At 33.8% G+C, this 21,040-nt stretch overlaps 1 protein-coding gene and 1 pseudogene across 4 annotated transcripts in view; both read right to left on the bottom strand.

The window, feature by feature from the left end:
* PAK2 (p21 (RAC1) activated kinase 2) overlaps positions 1–21,040 on the bottom strand; it is a 74,093-nt gene that overhangs the window by 33,579 nt on the left and 19,474 nt on the right. For 2 of the 4 annotated variants that reach the window (XR_010383995.1, XM_031453949.2), the window contains exon 2: positions 5,319–5,526. Coding sequence is in view for 3 of the 4 variants with exons in the window: in XM_031453949.2 (XP_031309809.1) it covers positions 5,319–5,505 (187 nt within the window). In the remaining variant the exon portion in view is untranslated. Of the gene's footprint in view, positions 1–5,318; positions 5,527–6,390; positions 6,466–16,271; positions 16,336–21,040 lie in introns of all 4 variants that reach the window. The other 2 variants (XM_031453959.2, XM_031453967.2) reach the window with 2 other exon arrangements.
* LOC105101319 (sperm-associated antigen 1-like) lies at positions 6,491–11,305 on the bottom strand (annotated as a pseudogene).

Below are 21,040 nucleotides of genomic sequence, written 5' to 3' on the forward strand. Positions count from 1 at the left end.
AGATACTCTAGAGTCTTTCTCTTTTTTAATGAAAATATGAGCTGTCTATTAGTAAGGACAACAATAAGGGATATAAGGTTGAGTACAATAAAATTAATATCTCTAGATCATTACATTAGAGATGGCAAAGATCTTAGGGTCATGATAATTTTTTAAAAATAGAATTTTTTTCCCTTTTATACTTCTGTTTCAAGATGATAGAGCAAGCATATAATGTAGCCCTCCCCTTCTACACCAAACCTCTTTATTCATCATAAATCTGTAAGGAACGCCCAAAGATGAAAAGCCATTAGGATAAAACTAGAGAGAGAAACAGCAGCTCAGGATGCAGGCAGGAGAATGCAACTGCAGGTATATTTCTGTATTCATATAAGCATGAATGTGCACATACATCCACATTCCTAAACCTCATTCCTAACCCTTAAGGTTCAGGTCTTGTGAGAGGTGTTAGCTTTCAGAAAGGAACTGTTAAGAGTGGGAGAATGGGTTGGAAAGAGAAGAGCCCCAGGAATAGGGGGAATTAAACAGCAGCCTACCCTCCAAACATTCCATCTTTTTCTCTCAGTCCAACTGAAAATTGCACACTCCTAAATATCTCCCTCCAAGCAGGTTACATAGACTCTGCCAATGTTCTACTCTCAACTACAAAGTTGAATGCAATTCTCCCCAACTTACCAACTTACAAATTCAGTGCAATTCTAATCAAAGCATCTATAGGTTGGTTTCTTTTTTAAGTACGTGAGAAACAATATGTATGACTGGGACACTGTGCTGTGTACTAGAGATTGACACATTGTAATTGACTGTACTTCAATAATAAAAAAAAAGTACACGAGAAACAAATTCTAAGATTTACAGAGAAGAGCAAAGGTTGAAAGATCCTGAAGAACCACCGGGCCCCAGATTTGCTCTATTAGTTATTAAGAATTAGAAGCTATAACAATTAAGGCAGTATAGTATTAGTGCAGGTACAGACAAGTAAGCCAACACAATAAAACAGAAAACACAGAAACGGATCCTGGCACACACAGAAACCTGACAGATAATAACTAGTATTTGCAGGTCAGTGGTGAAATGATAAAAGTTTCAATAAATGGTCTGGAACATTGGTTTAAAAAAAAGGTGAAAATGATCAAACTGTACATTGGAAACATGTGTGGTTTACTGTACAGGACCCATACCACAATAAAGGTATTTTTTTTTAAAAGGTGAAAATGAATCTCTCTTAACAAATACACAAAAACCAAATCCAGATAGTTAAAGGTTTAAACTGTAAAACCCAAACCGTAAAACTTTTAGAAAAACGTAAGACAATACCTTTGATCCCTAGTTTGGCAAAAATTTCTTAAATTACAAAAAGCTCAAACTTTAGACAAAGGAAAGGAACTGATCAACTCAACTACACCAAAATTAGTAACTTTTATTCATCAACAGATACCACTAAAAGGGTGAAAAGGTATAGTGCAACCTGGAAAACTGTATTTAATAACATACAGCTGACAAAGGATTAGTATATAGACTATAAGGAATGTTTATTAATAACAGACAAGGAAAAACAACTGAATAGAAAAATGGATTAAAAAACAGATTTGTCACAGAAAACACAAATGAATAGTAAATTAACATGTGAAAAGACATCTAATCCCAAGTCATCAGGGAAACTGGAATTAAAACTGCAAAGAGATATCATTTCACAACTCTCAAATTGGCAAACATTAAAGTCCCATAATACAAGAATTTGCAAGGATGTTCAGCAGTGGGAACATGTTCTGTGGGTGAGAATGAACATTGAAACAAACAAACAAACAAACAAACGCTTTAGAAAGCAATTTGATAAACCTTGTCAAGTCAAACATGGGAATACCCTGTAACCCAACAATTTTACTACTAAGTATATACCTCATAGCAACCTTTAAGTCTTTGGCCAGGATCCACATCAATACATTTTATATCCTGACCCAACCACGCACATACAACTGAAACAAGATTCACTGTGTTCTATATACTCTTATTTATGTTCTATTTCATTTAGTGTTATCCACTATATAGATTTCATAAACCACAATGCAGTGGTTCTTAACATTAGACGCACATTAGAATCACCTGAGGTATTAAAAAAAAATCAAAAGTAAAACCAAAACTGATGCCCAGGTAAGCTTCTGAAGACTGATACAATTGGTCTGTGACGAGCATGGACACAGATTTATTTAATTAAGCTTCCCAAGAGATTCTAATAAGCAATTAGAATCAAAACAACCTGAGGTTTGAAAAACACTGCCCTAGAAGAATACTTGCACATAGCCACCAAGAGATATGTTCAAAAGTACACATAGCAGCATTGTTCATGAAAACAATCCAAATGTCTATTGATAGGAGACCAGGTAAATAAATTGCCATATATTTATACAGCGTACTAGTATAAGCAGTGAAAATGAACAAACTACAGCTACATATGTCAACATCACCAGTGAAAGTGAACTACAGTTATAAATATCAACATAAATCTCAAAAACATAAAGTTCAATGGAAAACATACATCCTGAAAATATGCATATGCTGTAGTATAACTCCATTTATAAAATGTTCCCAAATAGGCAAACTTAAGTCATAATTATTTGGGGATATTATGTCATAAGATTATAGTAAGAAGCAAGAAATTAAAAATGCAAAATTCAGGGTGGTGGATATTGCAGAAGAGGAGGAGGGGAAGGAAAAGACGGGACACGGCAGATGGGGATTTCAGGGCATACTGATAAAAATTCTAGGCTGGGTGGTCACTACAAGAGTGTTTATTAAAATATATACATTATGTACACTATACTCCCATGTGTATGATGTTACTACAAAACTAAAAAATTAAGGCAAAATTCTATTTATACAAAATTCTATAACAGGCTAAACTGATCAAAGGTAAAAAGTCAGACAGAAGTTGCCTAAAGAGGGGGGAGGAGTAGACTGTTTGGGACAGGATGTGAAAGAGCTTTCTGGGGAGATGGATATGGTGCATGATGTGATATGGGGAGAATGGTAATGGCTTACACAGGTGTATCCATTTGTCAAAATTGTATCTCAACATAGGTAAATTTTACCTAAAGAGTAAGTGGAGAAAGAATAATTGTTGAATCTGGGTTACAAGGTTTGTTAGACTGTTATACTTTGTATATGTTCGACATTTTCTACTTTTTAAGAGAAAGAAGAAAAGGTATTGGATAAGAAAGGCAAAGTTTTTTTTTTTTTAAGAGCTTGTAAATTTTTAAGACTAGCACTAAAAAGTTATTATGTATTGAATACAAGAAGCACAAGAAAACAAATCTCCAAAAAAAATTTTAATGGATGTCAATTACAGCCCTCAAAAGCTGATAAAACTAAAGGCAATCAGAGCCATCCCTAGGACTCCAGGACCCTCAGTTTCCCTTTGTTGGGGGTGACCATGAGTTAGTTACAGCTGATAAGTATTTCTGGGAGAAAGGAAAAGAAAAGGAAGTTAATGAAGGAGGGTAAAACTGGAAGATTCTCAATTATGATCAGAGAGGCAAGCATGCTTTTCTGCATCTATGGAAAAGCATGTTCAAATTGCTCACAAACCCCACCAATTTACCCAAAGTACTGGACTGTCCGTACTTTCTCTTTTGTGCTCTTCTTTTCCTCTTTCCAAGGCTGTCCCCAAGTACATTTTATCCTATCTTGGGCATTCCCTTACCCCATTTTGCATTCTGCTCTCCACAGGCAAGTAATTTCTACCCTTTGAGCAATTTCTTCTGGTATTAACCTCCATAAATTTTTTTTCTGGCTTTCATAATTACAAATACCATGTTTACACTGACATTTTTTAGGTTTACAATACACTGACTTACTACTATGATGAGGAAAGATGAGGATTTAGTGCTCTACAACGTATAAACTTTATTTGCCTTCTTTACACACATACTTTTTGGTTCATTTCCTAATTTCCCCCTTTATCTTTTGCTTAATCCTGTCTAAGCACATACATTTTTCATTCTCAAACATGCCAAATACACATGCTACCACTTCTGTTAATAAACTTAAAAAACATACTTCCAGGGGGCTTTTCAGTTACAACCTAATATGAAATTTTAAAAATAAAAGGAAAATTAGAAATAAGAGATACAGATTAGAATGCCCAGGTTTTCAACTGTTCAATAATTATATCCTGTCTGCAAATCTAGATTCTCTATTAGTATTAACTATACTATTACCTCCTTCAAATTTTTACTGATTATGTATTTTTAACTCTCAAATTAAATGTGTATTTGTTGTTATATACAAAGCACTGTTTTCTTCCACTTGGGTTTACCTCTCCATGTAAACTTAGATATCTAAGTGGAAATATATCTTTATCTCCACTTTTATCTATTACTAGCTATCAGAGCCATACTACCATGCTTAACATAATAAAATAAATCAACCCCTAGCCTTTATTCTAAAATCCATTACAGTCCATAATCCCTTATCCAATTCTAAAATCTATAAAGCTCCGAAAAACAAAAGTTCTTTCCTTAGGTTTGGCACCAAAACAAATGTGAATTCAACTAACGTTAAGACTATTTACAGTCTTTACCCCACTTTGTGTAATTAGATCAGTGGTTCTCAACTGGAGGCAATTTTGCTCTGGGAACATCTAGCAACGTTTGAAGACATTTTCAATTGTCACAACTGGGTAGGAGGTGCCACTAATATCTAGCAGGTAAAAGCTAGGAATGATGCTTAACATCCTATAGTGCTTGGGACAGATCCCTGCAACAAGACATTATTTGGCCCTCAAATGTCATTCTTACTGAGGTTGATAAACCCTGGACTAGACTCTTGCTTATAGAAGATACATTAATGTGTTGATTACTGAGTGTTGCCTCAGATGAATCTGAGGAGATTACAGAATACATGATAAAAAGATAGTATTACTACTACTCAAAAGTCAGAAAAACTCTTAATTCCAAAACACAGCTGGCTTCAGAGATTTCATTCAAGATACTGTAGACTATATTACCATACTTTAATAGTCTCTCTCAAATATCACAAATGTCATTAATGTTGGGAAGTCATAAATTATGGCCCAAGTCTTAGAAAATGAAGGAAAGAAGTACAGAAATTCATTGGATGTAACAAGAGTAGGATGAGCAACAACTTTATTCTTTTCTACCACAGTTTAAAATAAATTAGCCTTTCTAATAGTGTTTATATATCACCAATTGTATGTTTATCACCGTAAAAGATAACTTCTTATACTTTAATTAAAAAGATATCAAAACCAGTAATACAAAATAATAATTGAGACTCCTGAAACCACAGTAGCTAATTACCTTTCTCTGTGCTTGAGAATATAGAGATGATTTTATTCCTGGGCTTTTTTTCCTCTGGAACAGAGGGCAACGGTTTCAAACTGTGATTGGCCGACAGAGGGTCTTTGCCTCCAGTGCTAAAAATGGTACTGCTCATTCGCACAGGGGGCGCTGGAGGCTTGTCTTCCAGTTCTCCGTTATCGGACATGATTCCGAATTATGATATGGCCTGAAATAGACAAAAACATAGCGTTAATAACAAAGTAAAACATAGTATGGACAAGTACAAAACAGTAATAATCCCCTCTCCAACTTCAAATTAGAAAACGTTACAAATTTTGCAGATGATAAAGTTAAATCTGCGAAATTTGTAAAACTTAAAGAGACGAAATTGGTTACCAATATAGGCAACCTTCCGTAACAAAGTTGGTAAATGGCTAGCTGAGGGCATCTTTGAAAAGTCACATCCTATTAAGAGGACTATGGTACATTTTGGAAAGCATGGTAACACTAACATATCAAAGTATATCCACTGAATCAATTGATTCTAGGAGTAAATGTTCCAGTAAACAGACAACATGGTCTTAAAAAAGAGAATTCTAAGACGAAGACTATGGGAGTTTGAGATTTGCAAATATTAACTACTATATATAAAATAGATAAAAAAATAAATTTCTTCCGTATAGCACAGGGAACTATATTTAATATCTTGTAGTAACCTATAATGAAAAATATGAAAAGGAATATATGTATGTATATGCATGACTGAAACATTATGCTGTATACAGGAAACTGACACATTGTAACTGACTATACTTCAATTAAAAAAGAAGTATATATGTTAGGAAATAACACCTCACTAAACAAAGTTTTGATTGGTAATTAGATCCTGATTTGATTATGAAGTTATTTAATACATGTAAGTGAATAAAACTTTGCATATGTACAATGGAAAGAATGGCAACTGTTTTTAGATAAAATTAAAAATAACTTAAAAAATTTATTTAGAATGATAGTAGTTGAAGAAAAGTAGGTATAATTTGAGAAGACTTGAGGAGTAAAGAATTTTATCAAATTCCATTCTAAATCTTACAGCTTTTTGTCTTCCTTGATGGGAGTATGTCACAGCACTACTGTATATTTTATATCCCACGATTTATTTTTCAACCTACAAAAGAGGAAGAATGAGAGAAGGTAAAGGGGGAAAATAAACATTTTGGGGGGCACCTAGCTGGAGAAGAGTGTAAAAAAAGTTCATTATGTGTGTATGAGAAAGACTGCCTGAAGTGAAAAAACTACTGGTGGTCAAAAAAAGGAATGGGGGTGGGATCTAAGAAGGTGGTGCAGAAGACATATAGTCAGATGATTCTTCCAAACCAGCTGGTCACATCATGTGTATTACTTCATGAAGTGATAAATCAAGACAGATGTTTATCTTCTTTTTTTCTTTTCTTAGTCAGGTTTTATCCATGCAACACTATTACACTATTATAATACTGTCTCATTAGCATTACTGGAACACATAGATGCATGGAAGAAATCTAACAATAATCTCAATTTTAAGTTCATACTGCCTTTTGAGGGCCTGTACATCTCCTAAAGTAAAATGTTTGCTTGGTGTATGAGAGGTCATCAAAGAGCTGTTTAATTTGTTCCTTTTGACCCATGCTAATCAGTGTTAACATCATCTTAAACCTTTCTACTTTATTCAGATACAAAAGATGCTGATACACCAAAGAGAGATCTTTATCAATAAGACTATTTTTCAGAGACTAAATGAGGAGTAGGAAGGTATCCCCTTCATGTTTGTTACTCAACAACATTGGCAAATCTTTTGGTTCCATGATGGCTAAAAGCTGTGCACAGGCTTATCTTTCCGAATACTGATGGCATTTATAACCTGACCAAATGCGTAGGCGTTGTTAGGCTTGATGATCAGCAGTTGTTCATGGGAATTCTCAGCCCCTCTGCTCGTGTTCCCCTTCTCAGAAGCAAGGCAGTCAGTAGAGATCTCCTCCGAGGTCCTTTCAGGCTCTTCCTTATGGCCTTCATTCACTTCTTGAATTTCAATTTTCCTTCTCTTCTTTTCTTTGTTGAATGATGCTGCATTATCCTGAATATTAAGGATTCTAGTTACCTTGTCCAGTTCCATCTTTGCCTCAACAAACTTGGGTCTAGCAGGAGAACTTTACTGAGATCGTTTAAACTTTTTTGATAATTCTTGAATCCTTTACAAGCAAGGGCTCATCTACAGCACACTTTCACATTCTTGTTATCTGTCCGAAGCGCCTGATTAACAGTCCTGCTTTGCCTCTTCGAATCGACACAGCTTCAAGTAACACAGAGCTCTGTTGGTATAAATAGCACATTCCTTGTTAATCTTTAAGCATTCACTGTATTTATGAAGGGCATCTTTATAGTTTTTGTCCTTTACACATTGATTTCCTTCTTCTTTAAGGGTTTTAAACATGATTTTCATCTGTGATGCCTGGCTGGTGATGGCTGCAGCAGTTTCCCACTTGTTCTAGGGGCGACTCTGCTGCAGGCTGCCAGGCTCGCAACTGCGCAGCAGTTTCTCCTGCTAGCTTGGTCCACCCAGAGCCATTAAAATTCTTGTTATTCTGTTAATACTGTCATTTGCTATCTGGATTCTGCAGTCTGTGTGCAACACGGTTTTATAATCCACATAAGCTTTCTCATGCTGCTCTGAAGTTTCATAGGCCATTGCTCATTGAAGAAGAGGCTTGACTGAGAACAGATGAAGTTCCACAGCCCTGTTACAATCTTGAATGCAGCCATGCAGTTTAATGTAAGATGCTCAGATCCTCTGTACTTCCACTTCCAGCAGGCTCCAGCTGCGCAACTGCCACTGAACACTTGAGGGCTGCCTTGGTGAACGTCCAGGTTTTTTTTTTTTAATATGCATATTTTTATTGAAGTATAGTCAGTTTACAATGTTGTGTCAATTTCTGGTGTACACCACAATGCTTCAGTATATATGAACATACATACATTCCTGTTCATATTCTTTTTCACCGTAAGTTACTACAAGATATTGAATATATAGTTTCCTGCACTATACAGCATGAACTTCTTGTTTATCTATTATATATGTATAAGTTAGTATCTGCAAATCTGTTAACTCCCAATTTATCCCCTCCCATCCCTTTCCCCTCTGGTAACCACAAGTTTGTTTTCTGAGAGTCTGTTTCTGTTTTGCAAATAAATTAGTTTGTCTTTTTTTTTTTTAGATCCCACATATAAGTGACTTCTGTTTTGCAAATAAGCTTGTTTATCTTTTTCTTTTTTTAGATTCCACATATAAGTGATATTATATGGTATTTTTTTTTTCCCTTTATGGCTTACTTCACTTAGAATGACAGTCTCCAGGTCCATCCATGTTGCTGCAAATGACATTATTATTTTTTATGGCTGAGTAGTATTCCACTGTATAAATATACCACAGCTTCTTTATCCATTCATCTGTCAGTGGACAGTTACATTGTTTCCATGTCTTGGCTATTGTGTACAATGCTGCTATGAACATTGGGGTGCATGTATCTTTTTGAATTAAGGTTCCCTCTCGATATATGCCCAGGAGTGGGATTGCTGGATCATATGGTAAGTCTATTTTTACTTTTCTGGGGAATCTCCATACTAGGCTGTGCCAAACTGCATTCCTACCAGCAGTGTAAGAGGGTTTCCTTTTCTCCACACCCTCTCCAGCATTTATCATTTGTGGACTTTTCAATGATGGCCATTCTGACTGGTGTGAGATGATACCTTATTGTAGTTTCGATTTGCATTTCTCTGATAATTAGCGATATTGAGCATTTCTTCATGTGCCTGTTGGCCATTTTTATGTCTTCATTGGAGAATTGCTTGTTTAGGTCTTCTGCCCATTTTTGGAATGGGTTTTTTTTTTTTTTCTTATTAAGCTGTATGAGTTGTTTATATATTCTGGAGATTCACCCCTTCTCAGTCTCATCTTTTGCAAATATTTTCTCCCATTCCATAGGTTGTGTTTTTGTTTTGCTTATGGTTTCCTTCGCTGTGCAAAAGCTTATTAGGTCCCATTTTCTTATTTTTGCTTTTATTTCTATTGCCTGGGTAGACTGCCCTAGGAGAACATTGCTGAGATTTCTGTCAGAGAATGTTTTGTCTACATTTTCTTCTAAGAGGTTTATAGTGTCTTGTCTTATGTTTTGCCTATGTTTTCTTCTAGGAGGTTTATTGTGTCTTATCTTATATTTAAGTCTTTAAGCCATTTTGAGTTTATTTTTGTGTATAGTGTGAAGGAGTTTTCTAACTTCATTGATTTATATGCAGCTGTCCAGTTTTCCCAACACCATTTGCTGAAGAGACTGTCTTTATTCCATTGTATGTTCTTGTCTCCTTTGTCAAAGATTAATCGACCAAAAGTTTGTGGATTTATTTCTGGGCTCTCTATTCTCTTCCATTTTGAAGAGGGGTGACAGTTATACAGGAAATCTACTGTATCTGAAACTTCTCTATTAATCTAAAACTATTCCAAAATAAAAGTCTATTAAAAAAAAGGAATAAATAAGTTCCTCAAAAAGTTAAGTACAGAGTAACCTACCATATGACCTAGCAATTCCACTTTCAGTATATGCCTAAAAGAATTGAAAATGTTTGCACCAAAACTTGCATATGAATGTTCACAGCATCATTATTCATAGTCAAAAAATGAAAATCAAAATATCAATGGATGAACAGATAGACAAATTATGTCATATCTATACAATGGAATATTGTTTGACCACAAAAAGGAGTGAAGTACTGACACATGCTACAACATGAAATAAACCTTGAAAACACAGGTGAAAACAGTCAAGACACTAAAAGACAACAAATTATATGACTCCATTTATATGAAATGTCCAGAACAGGCAAATCCACAGAGACTGAAAGTAGAGTAGATTAGAGGTTGCTAGTGGGTGAGATGAATGACATGTGACTGCTGATGCTTTGTGGGGAATAAAAATGTTCTGGTATTAGACATCAGTAATGGTTGTACAATCTTGTGAATATATTAAAACCACTGAGTTGCATGCTTTAAAATGGTAAATTTCAGCTATGTGAATTATATCTCAATTTAAAAAAGGAATTAATAACATTTACCTCATAGAATAAAGATTAAATGAGCTAGTAACTGAATGCTGCTGCTATTACTATCACAGTATTATTATTCATAAGATTCTATGCTAGAAGTTGGAGAATACAAGGACTTAATTCTTCTCCAAGAGTTCATAATCTACTGGGAGAGACCAACACATATGTGTTTAAGTTAGGTTATGCCCTTTATCAACAACTGTTCTCAACACATGCAAAACATTTTGGCCTCAAGATTCCTTCACATGCTTAAAAATTACCAAGGATCTCAATTTTTGTTTTTGTGAGTTATATCTATCTATATTCACTATAAGAAATTTAAATAAGTTATTTAAATATTTATTTCATTAAAAAATAATAAACCCATTACATGTTAGTATAAATTACATTTTTATGAAAAATAATATTTTTCAAAACAGAGTATAGTGAGAAGAGTGGCATTATTTTATATTTCTGCAAATCTTTTAAATGTCTGGCTTAGTAGAAGACAGTTGGATTCTCATATCTGCTTCTGCATTCAATTTATTGTGTTCTGTTTTGGTTAAAGTGTATGAAGAAAATCTGGTCTTATACACATATGTAGCTGAAAGGAGTATTTTAACAGCTTTCAGATAATTGTGGATATTGTTCTTTGATACTACACCAAACTCAACCTTCATAAGGTTAGCTATGGAATCTGAAACCAGAGCAATACATCTTTTGTACTCTGTTACATTAAACCCATTGATTTCTTTTGTACTTTGAATCGATCTTTTACCTATGCATGAATTTTATAATGTCATGAATTCATTACTTGGAAATTACTGCCTTGTTCAAATATTAAGATATTCCAACATTGACATATTTTATTATAGAATAAAAATAAAATCACATTCAATATCACCACTAATCTCATCAGAAAAGTCTAAGTATTAGGAAATCATCAAACTCAAGAAAGTGGATATAAGTTTTCTAAAATTCTAATTTTCATTTGAAAATTTAATCAATTAACAACCAATTGTTTCATTCATTCATTTTCAAGAAAACATCTGCCAAATACCTAAGTCTCAACAATCAGAGTTTTTCAGTGAGCCAGTCGTCGTTTCAAATAAATGGATCCAGGAAGAAAGGCCTTTTCAAGTTCAGTCACATAAATGGTTTTTGTAAGACAACCATTTCACACTTCCTCGGTACCTTATGAGTACTTCTCATTTTTCTATATAAAATACTTTAAAAGTAAACTCAAAAGGAGAGATATAGTAAGATTAATAATTTTATTTTTTCATCAAATACATTCTTAAGTGAAACTGGGTTTTAAAAAAAACATAGCTACTGCCTTGAATTGTGTTAAAGTACAGGCAATTTTACCCACCATTGCTTTTTTGTTTTTGTATATATATTATTTTTATTCAAGTATAGTCAGTTTACAATGTTGTGTCAATTTCTGGTGCACAGCATAATGCTTCAGTCACCCATGAACATACATATATTCGTTTTCATATTCTTTTTCACCATAAGTTACTATAAGATACTGAATATAGTTACCTGTGCTACATAGTATGAACTTGTTGTTTATCTATTTTATATATAGTAGTTAGTATTATTCACCATTGCTTTTGCATCTTCAATGCAAATGTCAACACAGTGTAAAAGGCAAAGAATGTCTTAGCATTATTATGAAAATAGGTTTTGACTCATGGACTCTAAGGGTACCACCGAACACTCTTTGAGAACTGCTGCTTTAGTGTGTACCCCAGCTCTGTACTTCACTCTCATATCCCCAATTCTTTCTGATGTGTTACTGAGGAGGCAGAAGACCTGTATTTCCTCCTATACTCTACAGAACACATTTTAACATAGGAAAAGGTAATCATTGGCTAGATTTCTAAGCTAGGGCACAGAAACCTAATCAAATCTTGAATATAGTTCAAAATCTATACATATGCAATGAGATTTACTATACTGTTTTTTGTAACAAAGCCCAGAAAGATCAGTAACTTTAATGCGTTAGCCAGAGAGACTGTCATTTATTTATATGAAAATACCACCACCAAATTCTAAAGCAAACAACATTAACAAGGCAATCTTCAGAACATAGCCTTTCCTTATACTTAGGTTATTCAAAAAAAATTTCTTTTCAGCTCTATTTTAATATACCATGTAGCAACTTTTTAAATTTTCTGCACAAATTCAGCCCAATAAAACTAAAGAGGAGCGAATACACTGTTTCAGAACTTTCTTCTTTTTCTACATTATAAAGTTAAATTAGCTTTGTCTCAAGGAAATCCCAGTTAACATGAAGTACTGTTAGGCAACACACGTCTAAAAAAACTCAAATTTTATGAGTCACAGATGTCCCTAATGAAATTACTCAAGATGACAAATATGATGGCAATAATTCTAAGTAATATGACTCATAAGCAATTGCTCGCAGTGAATATAAGCATGACCCTTGATACAACATTGATGACTCTGCCACCAGCTTAGCCGGGGACTTGCTCACTTCCTTTCAGGATTTCTCTAATGAAATGTTTTCAGCTGCTGTTCAGAAAAAGAGGTTAGAAGAAGCCCATTAGCTTCTCAAAGAGTTTCTATACATTCAATTTTTGTTTAGAGAAAGAAATTAGAATTGATTGACTAAAAATAATACATGATAACAATCTCCCTGGCTATACTTTCCTCAGCAGCCACTAAACTCTGCCATTTAGGGCCATTTACTACTAAATCAAACTGATCTCACATGAACACACCACATAAATCCTGTGCTTCATGTTCCACAAATATACCAAAGACTTTCCTGGCCTAAACCATCTTTGGGTATACATGTCTCCATTCTCAAATTTTCTTTATCCTTTTCTCTGCCCAACCAAATCTTTCAATGCTTAGTAAAACTTATTTCCTATGTAAGGTCATGCCCGTCTGTCCCTGTTCAAAATGATCCTTCATACCCTCTGAACGTGAGTTATATAGGAAAATAAATCCAGAGAGTATTAAAATTGGACTAGAATTCATCTGGTCCACCTTCCTTACTTGATTTGTGAAGAATCTGACTTACCAAAGAGTAAGCAGTTTTGCCTAAAGTCACACAAATCTAATTACTAACAGAACTAGGACCAGAATTCAAGTTTACTAACAACTCTTCATCTCATGTTTTTTTCTTAATTATATTAATATATCAGACCATTCTTTGGCAATGAATTATAACTGTGGATGAGTAATTATTATTTTAGGTGTTTCTCCTGCCCAAGACTTCAAACAATTCAAAAGCAGGAATTATACTACTACTACTGCTACTACATTATTTTACTACCTCAACACAGATCATTGTGTTTATCTAACAATAAAGTTCACTGATTTATGGCACTACACTCTGTCCCTGGATGAAATATTGTTCTTCCTGAATCAAACAGGATTTCACAAGACAACATATAAACTACCCTATATGAAAAATATCTTTGGAAAGTTTTATACTTTCCCCCCAACAGCTGACTCATGGCCTTAGTCTTCAGTCCTTTTCCATGAAGCAGTGTAGTTTTTTGTTTACTGCTTCTACTGATGGTGTCAAATGCCTAAAACATGCCAAATGAATATGTGATAAGGTTCTTTACATCTTATATTTTAGGAGAAACAAAGAATATAAGAACAATTCATTATAAAATACTGATTTACCAATATTTTGCTCCACCATTACTCAAAAATGTTTCATAAGAAAGGGCAAAATGGTAAGTAATGCCTCTCTCCAAATCTGTTTAAACACTTTTTGCTACTTTTCAGTGAAAAACAAGTAGGCCAAATAAAAAGCATGCCCAAAACACACTGTACTTTTCTAACAGGACCATTGTTTAATTGTGACACAACTCAAAGACAAACAATTCATCAATTGTCCACTGAAGGAGATGAGGGGAAGGCTAAATACACAACAGAAATAAAAAAGAAGTGGTGTCTGGAACCAGTCAGTCCAACTAGGAGAAATTACTAAATTTATTATAATTTACTCAGACCATTTAAGTTACTGCAAGTAAAAACCATATACTACTGAAAAACATGATTTTAAAAGCACAATTTTGCTTTGTATTTTTACTTACGTTTTATACATAACATACCTTAATTTTTTAGTACCTTATGAATATAATAATACATCACTATTTGATAAGACATCTAACAATCTCTCAATAAGGTCTAAGAGCCCCAACATCACTGGCTTTTTTTATCCCATCCCCCTCTAAAAAAGCTTCAAATGCCCCTGAGAGCAAAAGCATCAATGAAAATATCCCAGATCACCTTAGATGGAAAACACACACTATGAAAGGAAAGTTCACAAATCAGAAAGAAAGGAGTGTGTTCATTTGGAAGCAATGGCTATAATATCAGGCCTACTATAGCAAAGCCAGAAAGGAAAAGAGGCAAATGAGGAAGAAAAGAGATGTAGAAAACAATTGAGGCACTGGTAAAGAATAAAGGAAAATAAAAAATTTTGCTTTGAACACAAATAAATAAAGGATTGGAAAGCATATCAAATCTTTAAATATGCATGGATAAGCTAGTTAAGATAAAAGGGATGTTTCCATAAAGTGCAAAGCAAAGTGAAACCAGGAACAAGAGAGTAAGCAATTTAGTAATCCAGTTATTCTCGAGGGATTTTTGACTAAACCCTGTAGACCTTAAACTTGTACTTTGATGGCTGTCACAGGGGACAGGTGATAAAACCCAGGGTCTGCCTAAATTGAAGTCCCTCCCATATAAGGCTAGGATCTAAAAGCTATAATCTGTATAAGAGTAAATCAGAAATAAATACCTCTGTGCAGAAGGGGAAAAATAAAACCTTTCCCTTAAGTATTTTGAGCCCACTAGTAACAATGGGTGCAGGGCAGCAGGGAATCTCTGAGAAATACTAACAACAGAAAGCATGTTTGTGGTCTGAATTCATCCCATCTATCAGGTCCCCCCAATACCTAAACAGGTTTATCGAATGTGGCCACGTTGGTAGCATTCCCTAGTGAATGACAGAATCAAATATAAATACAAAGCCTCCCTGGGACAAAAGAAATTCAACACAGGTCTCAAAAAATAACCAAAGATCAAATTCTAAGGAAAAAGAACAGCTCATAGGGAAAGTTCAGAAAACAAACAATGCACAACATTGTAAAATGATTATAACTCAATAAAAAAAAGTTAAAAAAAAATGAAGGACATCTTGGTTGCTTCTAAGTTTTGACAATTATGAATAAAGCTGCTACAAAAAAAAAAAAAAAGAAAAGAAAAGAAAAGAAAGAAAACAAACAATGCACCATAATTGAGAACTAATCAAAACAGGCTGGTGAAACAGATGTGAAATAATCTGATATAGAACATGTGTAAGAATCTCAAATATAAAAGCAGAAAAAAATATGAAAAACAGCCATACAGAACTTTCAGTAAGAAAAAAATACAATACCTGAAAATCAAAACTCAATATTTGAAGTAAAGAGCAGCATGGACTCAGCAGAAGAGAGAATTAGTGAACTGGAAGATATATGTGAAGGAAGTACCTAGAATGCAGCACAGAATGACAAAGAGAAAATATAAAACAATAGTAAGATGAGTAGGCCAGATGATCTAAGATACAACTATGCGGAGTTCCAGAAGATGATGATAGAATGAAGGACTCATTCACTAGATAAATTAGGGCTGAGAAAATTTCTAGAACCAATGAAGGACACAAATCTGTAAGTTAAAGAAATCAAAAGCAGGATAAAATGTAATCTATGCACATCAAAGTGAAGGCACATCATAGTGAAAGTAAGATCAAAGAGTTCTTAATATCAGCCAAAGGAGAAAAAAGGGATAAACTTCACAGAAGTGCCAGTTGGACTCTGAGCTTACCTTCTGATACCATCAATGAAAGCAAGAAGACATTGGAATATCCTCAATGTACTGGAAGAAAAAGCTGCCAACATAAAGCACAGATTTAACAAAACTATCTTTTAAGAATAAGGTCAAAATAAAGACGTTTTGAGAGAAAAAAAATTTCCAAAAGACTGGAATCACTATATACTCAACCATAACCAATTAAGTTGGAAATCAACAACAAAAAGGTAACTAGGAAAAAACTCCATGAGTTTGGAAATTTTAAAACACCTCTAAAAAACCTATGGTTAAACAAAGATATCATAATGGAAATTAGAAGATACTTAGAATTAAGTGAGAATGAAAAAACTATGTATCAAAACTTGCAGGATTATGATAAATAAAATGTGGTGTATATATACCATAGAGTATTATATAGCTTTAAGAAATTAAATTTGGTACATGCTCTAACAAGGATGAACTATGAAAACATTAAGTGAAATAAGACAGACAAAAGGGGAATTTCACTTATATGAGGTATTTAGAGTGGTCAAATTCAATAGAGACAGAAAATAGAATAGAGATAACCAGGGCCTGGGGCAGGGGATTGTGAAATAGGGAGTTACCGTTTAAGGGGTACAGGGTTTGTGTTTGGGATGATGAAATATTTTGGAAATTGATGATGGTAATGGTTGCTCAACTTAATGCCAATGTACTTAATGCCAATGAACTGTACACCTTAAAAAATGATAAATTTTATATTATGTATATTTTAACACACACACAAAAACCCTTGCAGGGTATGATTAAAGCACTTAAGGACACTTACAGTTCTGAATTTTTACTTGAACGTTCGAGTTGTTTTACTATTTACTGACTTATAATTTCTTAAAATTTACATATAATTATGTGAACCTAGAGCATAGTTCTATTTTACATATAAAAGATACTTTTTACAGTTTTAATACACACTGAATTTTCCACGTATGCAACCACTATGAAATCAAGAGCTTATCTTTGCCTTGCTTAGTTTTACTAAATCCACTCATCATTTGGAACACTGTGTCACTGAAAGCAATGCACTCATGTTAGTTAAATCACCAGAGCAGCACTCCTGCAAGAGACTGCACTATGGCTGAGCCCATGTATATTAGATACAGGCCTACGATCATTTTGTACATTTCAAGTTGCTGTGATTAAGTATTTATAAATTGAAGTACATATTTTATTAGAGTTCTTTTAGTTCTTATTTTTTCCATTATATATTAATTTTCCTCCCAAAATTGATTTTTGGAATTGAGTTAGGGCATTATGCTAATTTTTCCCCTGAAAAGAGGATATGTTAAATAATCTATGACTTTTACTTTGTAAGAAAACAGTGAAAGTGTTTAAAAAGTATAGACCCGGATATTCCATTTCTAGGAATCTATCCCAAAGACACACTGGCAAAAATACAAGTAAATATATACACTAGGCTGTTACTGTAGCATTATCTATAACAGCAAAAGACCAGAAGCATCTCAAATGGCCACAAAAAGGGGACTGATTGAACTAACTATGGTACATCACACACTAAAGTATTATGAAGCTATAAAAATGAAGGAGGAAATCAATGTATATTCTGCCCCGGAGTAATCTCAGGATATACTACTGATGAAAATGCAAGATGAAGGAAAAAAACATTATGGTATGCTATTATTTACCTAAGGGGAGAAAAAAAACACATATACACACACACATGCTTATTATTATTTTTAATGGAAGGATAAACCATTAATTCTTTAAATCTTCTTTTGGGAGAGGGAAAGAAAAAAATGGAAGAGACCAAAATAAAAGCCAGACTTCTCTGAATATATCTTGCTTTCTATGTTTGATTTGGGAATTTTGTTAATTATATAAAATCACCAGCAGAAGTAGAATAATACAATAAGACACCACAGAGACCTAATCTAACAATACACTGCACACTAAGAATATCCTTGATTTTCACTTTGCAGACAACACATGAAATTTATTTAGCTTTACAATTAAACTAAACAGAGGCCAAAATACTGAACAGAATTAAATGTAAACTGGCAGTGATTGAAAATTCACATTTTCTTCTTTCTGACATCTTCAGGGAATGTGACATCTACAATGTGAACTTTCTACATTATTATATGTATTACATATTTAGCAAGTACTCAACTACATTATGACATTGCCTCTAATATTACCTATTATAATATATCATATTTCCTCTACTGAACTCTACTCATTGTGAGAAGGTACTAATTTTATATCTCCTTTTATTCCCTAATAGCATCTAGCAAAGTGCACAGAAACTCAAAATGTGTTTTTCAAATAAAAAATGTTAGCCAGTTAAGGCAAATAAAGTACTGCCACTAATCAAGTTGTATACTGAAAGCCAAATAATTTATCTTTTAATTTTTAGTCCCTCAAATCAATCACCTGTAGAATGGACTCACACCTGAATTACTATTCTCACAGTGAGTGGGAATGGGAAACTGCAGGATGTAAAAAGTGCTTGAAAAAAAATTTACCCCAATTTTTTATTATCATTTATTCTTTTTTTCCCAATGTTCTCCTATACTAGAAGAAACAAGTGTCATTAACTGCAAATGATAAGACTGTCTACAAAATGCAAACAAAACTATGATGAATTAGGATAAACATAACTTTAGCAAATTTGCAGGATAAAGAGGACCATACAAAATTCAACTGCATTTTTGTATACTAAACAGAAAATGAAATGGGACGGGAAAGGATACCATTAATAGTATCATAAAAACTGAAGTTCCTAGGACAGTAGTTCCCAAACCTGCTCAGTCCACAGTGCCTCAGTAATCATTTCAGTGCCTTAGGTCAAAAGAAATTCGTAAGAGTTTCATTTATTTAGCAGTTAGGTCCACACAACTTCATTAGTATTCATATCCTAAAAACTCAGTAACTATTTGAAAAAGCAATACCCATCAACTGGAAGAAAAACCAAACCTTTTCTATTTCTTTCTTAATCACGTACATAGGGAAACATGTACCTGATGGGTACTGCAGTCTCTGAAACTTCAGACCCCACCCACCCTCATTTCCTATTCCACATTGATTTCCATACTTCTAATTTCAGCAATCACTTCACAAAGACAGATATTATCAAATGTATCACAACCTAATGCTGAAACTGTGGAACTTCCTAGAGCTAGAAGTCCACATGGTGTCTAACAGATGTCCACTAATTCCATCTATGCCACTGTTTCTCTTTAAAATTTAAAATGTCCCATGGTGCCTTTGAGCTCAATGGGGTACTCCAGGATGCTATGGCAGTTCGAGAACTATGGACTAGAATCTTTACATCAGGGAAAAATGTACTGAAAAACATTAAAAAGACCTAAATAAATGGAGAGATACTAATGTTCATGAATTTGAAGACTCAAAAATCTACAAATGCCAAATTTCCTCAAACTAATCTATAGATTCAAAGCAATTCTTTTTTTAAACTACATATACATATATATATATATATATTTTATTGAAGTATGGTCAGTTTATAATGTTGTGTGTCAATTTCTGGTGTGTAGTCAAAGCAATTCTAATCAAAGTCCCAAATGAGGAAAATGACGTGCTATTATGTAGACAGGCCAACCCTGAAAGAGAATTTTTTTCAATGAAACTTACATATTTTATTTTAAAATAAATCATCTCTATTGGTCCATTTTTCTTACTGTAAGGCTCTTACAGATGGTCACCTAGGATCCCATGTTTGTTCTTTGCATCAAAATACTCTTTAATACATTTGGCCTTGTTCCATTCATTAATCTAGCTATATGCGAAGTTTTTTTGAGAAACAAAATGAGAGCTGGGATTACAGGGAAGCTTTGTTCCCATTTTCTAAGGAAACAGGGAGCAGTACCTTGGGTGATACAGAAGTGAGCACAGATTTTTTTAGAGATGCCCTTGAAAGATGAACAAGTGGTTGCCAGGTAAAGAACAGAGTTAGTTTATTTTACCCTCTAGGCTCCTATGGGATTTTTTAACTTGCACATCTTGGTATACAAGTTAAAGGCTAATCCTCATACTGAGGTCAGCACTCTACCCAACACTATGCTTTGGCTAGGCTCTGCTAATTTCTGCTTCTTGCTTTTCACCGATGGGAATTTGCTCTTAAAATCATCTTCAAATTATTTGCCTTTAAAATTTTTTCCCCTGTGAACACACCATTCTGTAATCTGTGCTAACCAATATGAGAGGGCCATACTAGCCATATATGGCTATTTAAATTTAAATGAAATAAAAACAAAATTGTTTCTTAGTCACACTAGCCATACTGGATACCACAGATACAGAACATATCTATCACTGCAACAAGTTCAAACTGGACAGTTCTAAATCTTTCTATTCAACTGCTCACAGAGGACAAGTGGTTATTTTTAAGTCGCATATTTCTAAGTCAAATATTGTAACTGAAAGGTTTAAAAACTAAACTTATACTAGAGCTTTAATATTTTCTTAATTTTATGAAAAATAGGAAAGCAAACAGTTCACTTTTATACCAACTTGGTTAAAAGACTAAGTCAACACGAACTAGTCTGAATTTAGTAGCATATTTTTCTGAAAACAGGCCTAACATTATATATTCTAATCACTCATGAGCTGGTTGTTAATAATACACAGGAACTTTGTTTTCATTCTCTAGAATTACTTTCTAACTTTTAAAGTACAAATGTTAATAAATAGTGATATAAAGTCTTTCTCTTTCATGAGAATCCTACAGTCTTTGCTATCTGGGGGGGGATTAATCCCCATTTCTC

The sequence above is a fragment of the Camelus dromedarius genome, chromosome 2 (genome assembly GCF_036321535.1).
Source record: "Camelus dromedarius isolate mCamDro1 chromosome 2, mCamDro1.pat, whole genome shotgun sequence".
Classification (NCBI taxonomy): Eukaryota; Metazoa; Chordata; class Mammalia; order Artiodactyla; family Camelidae; genus Camelus; species Camelus dromedarius.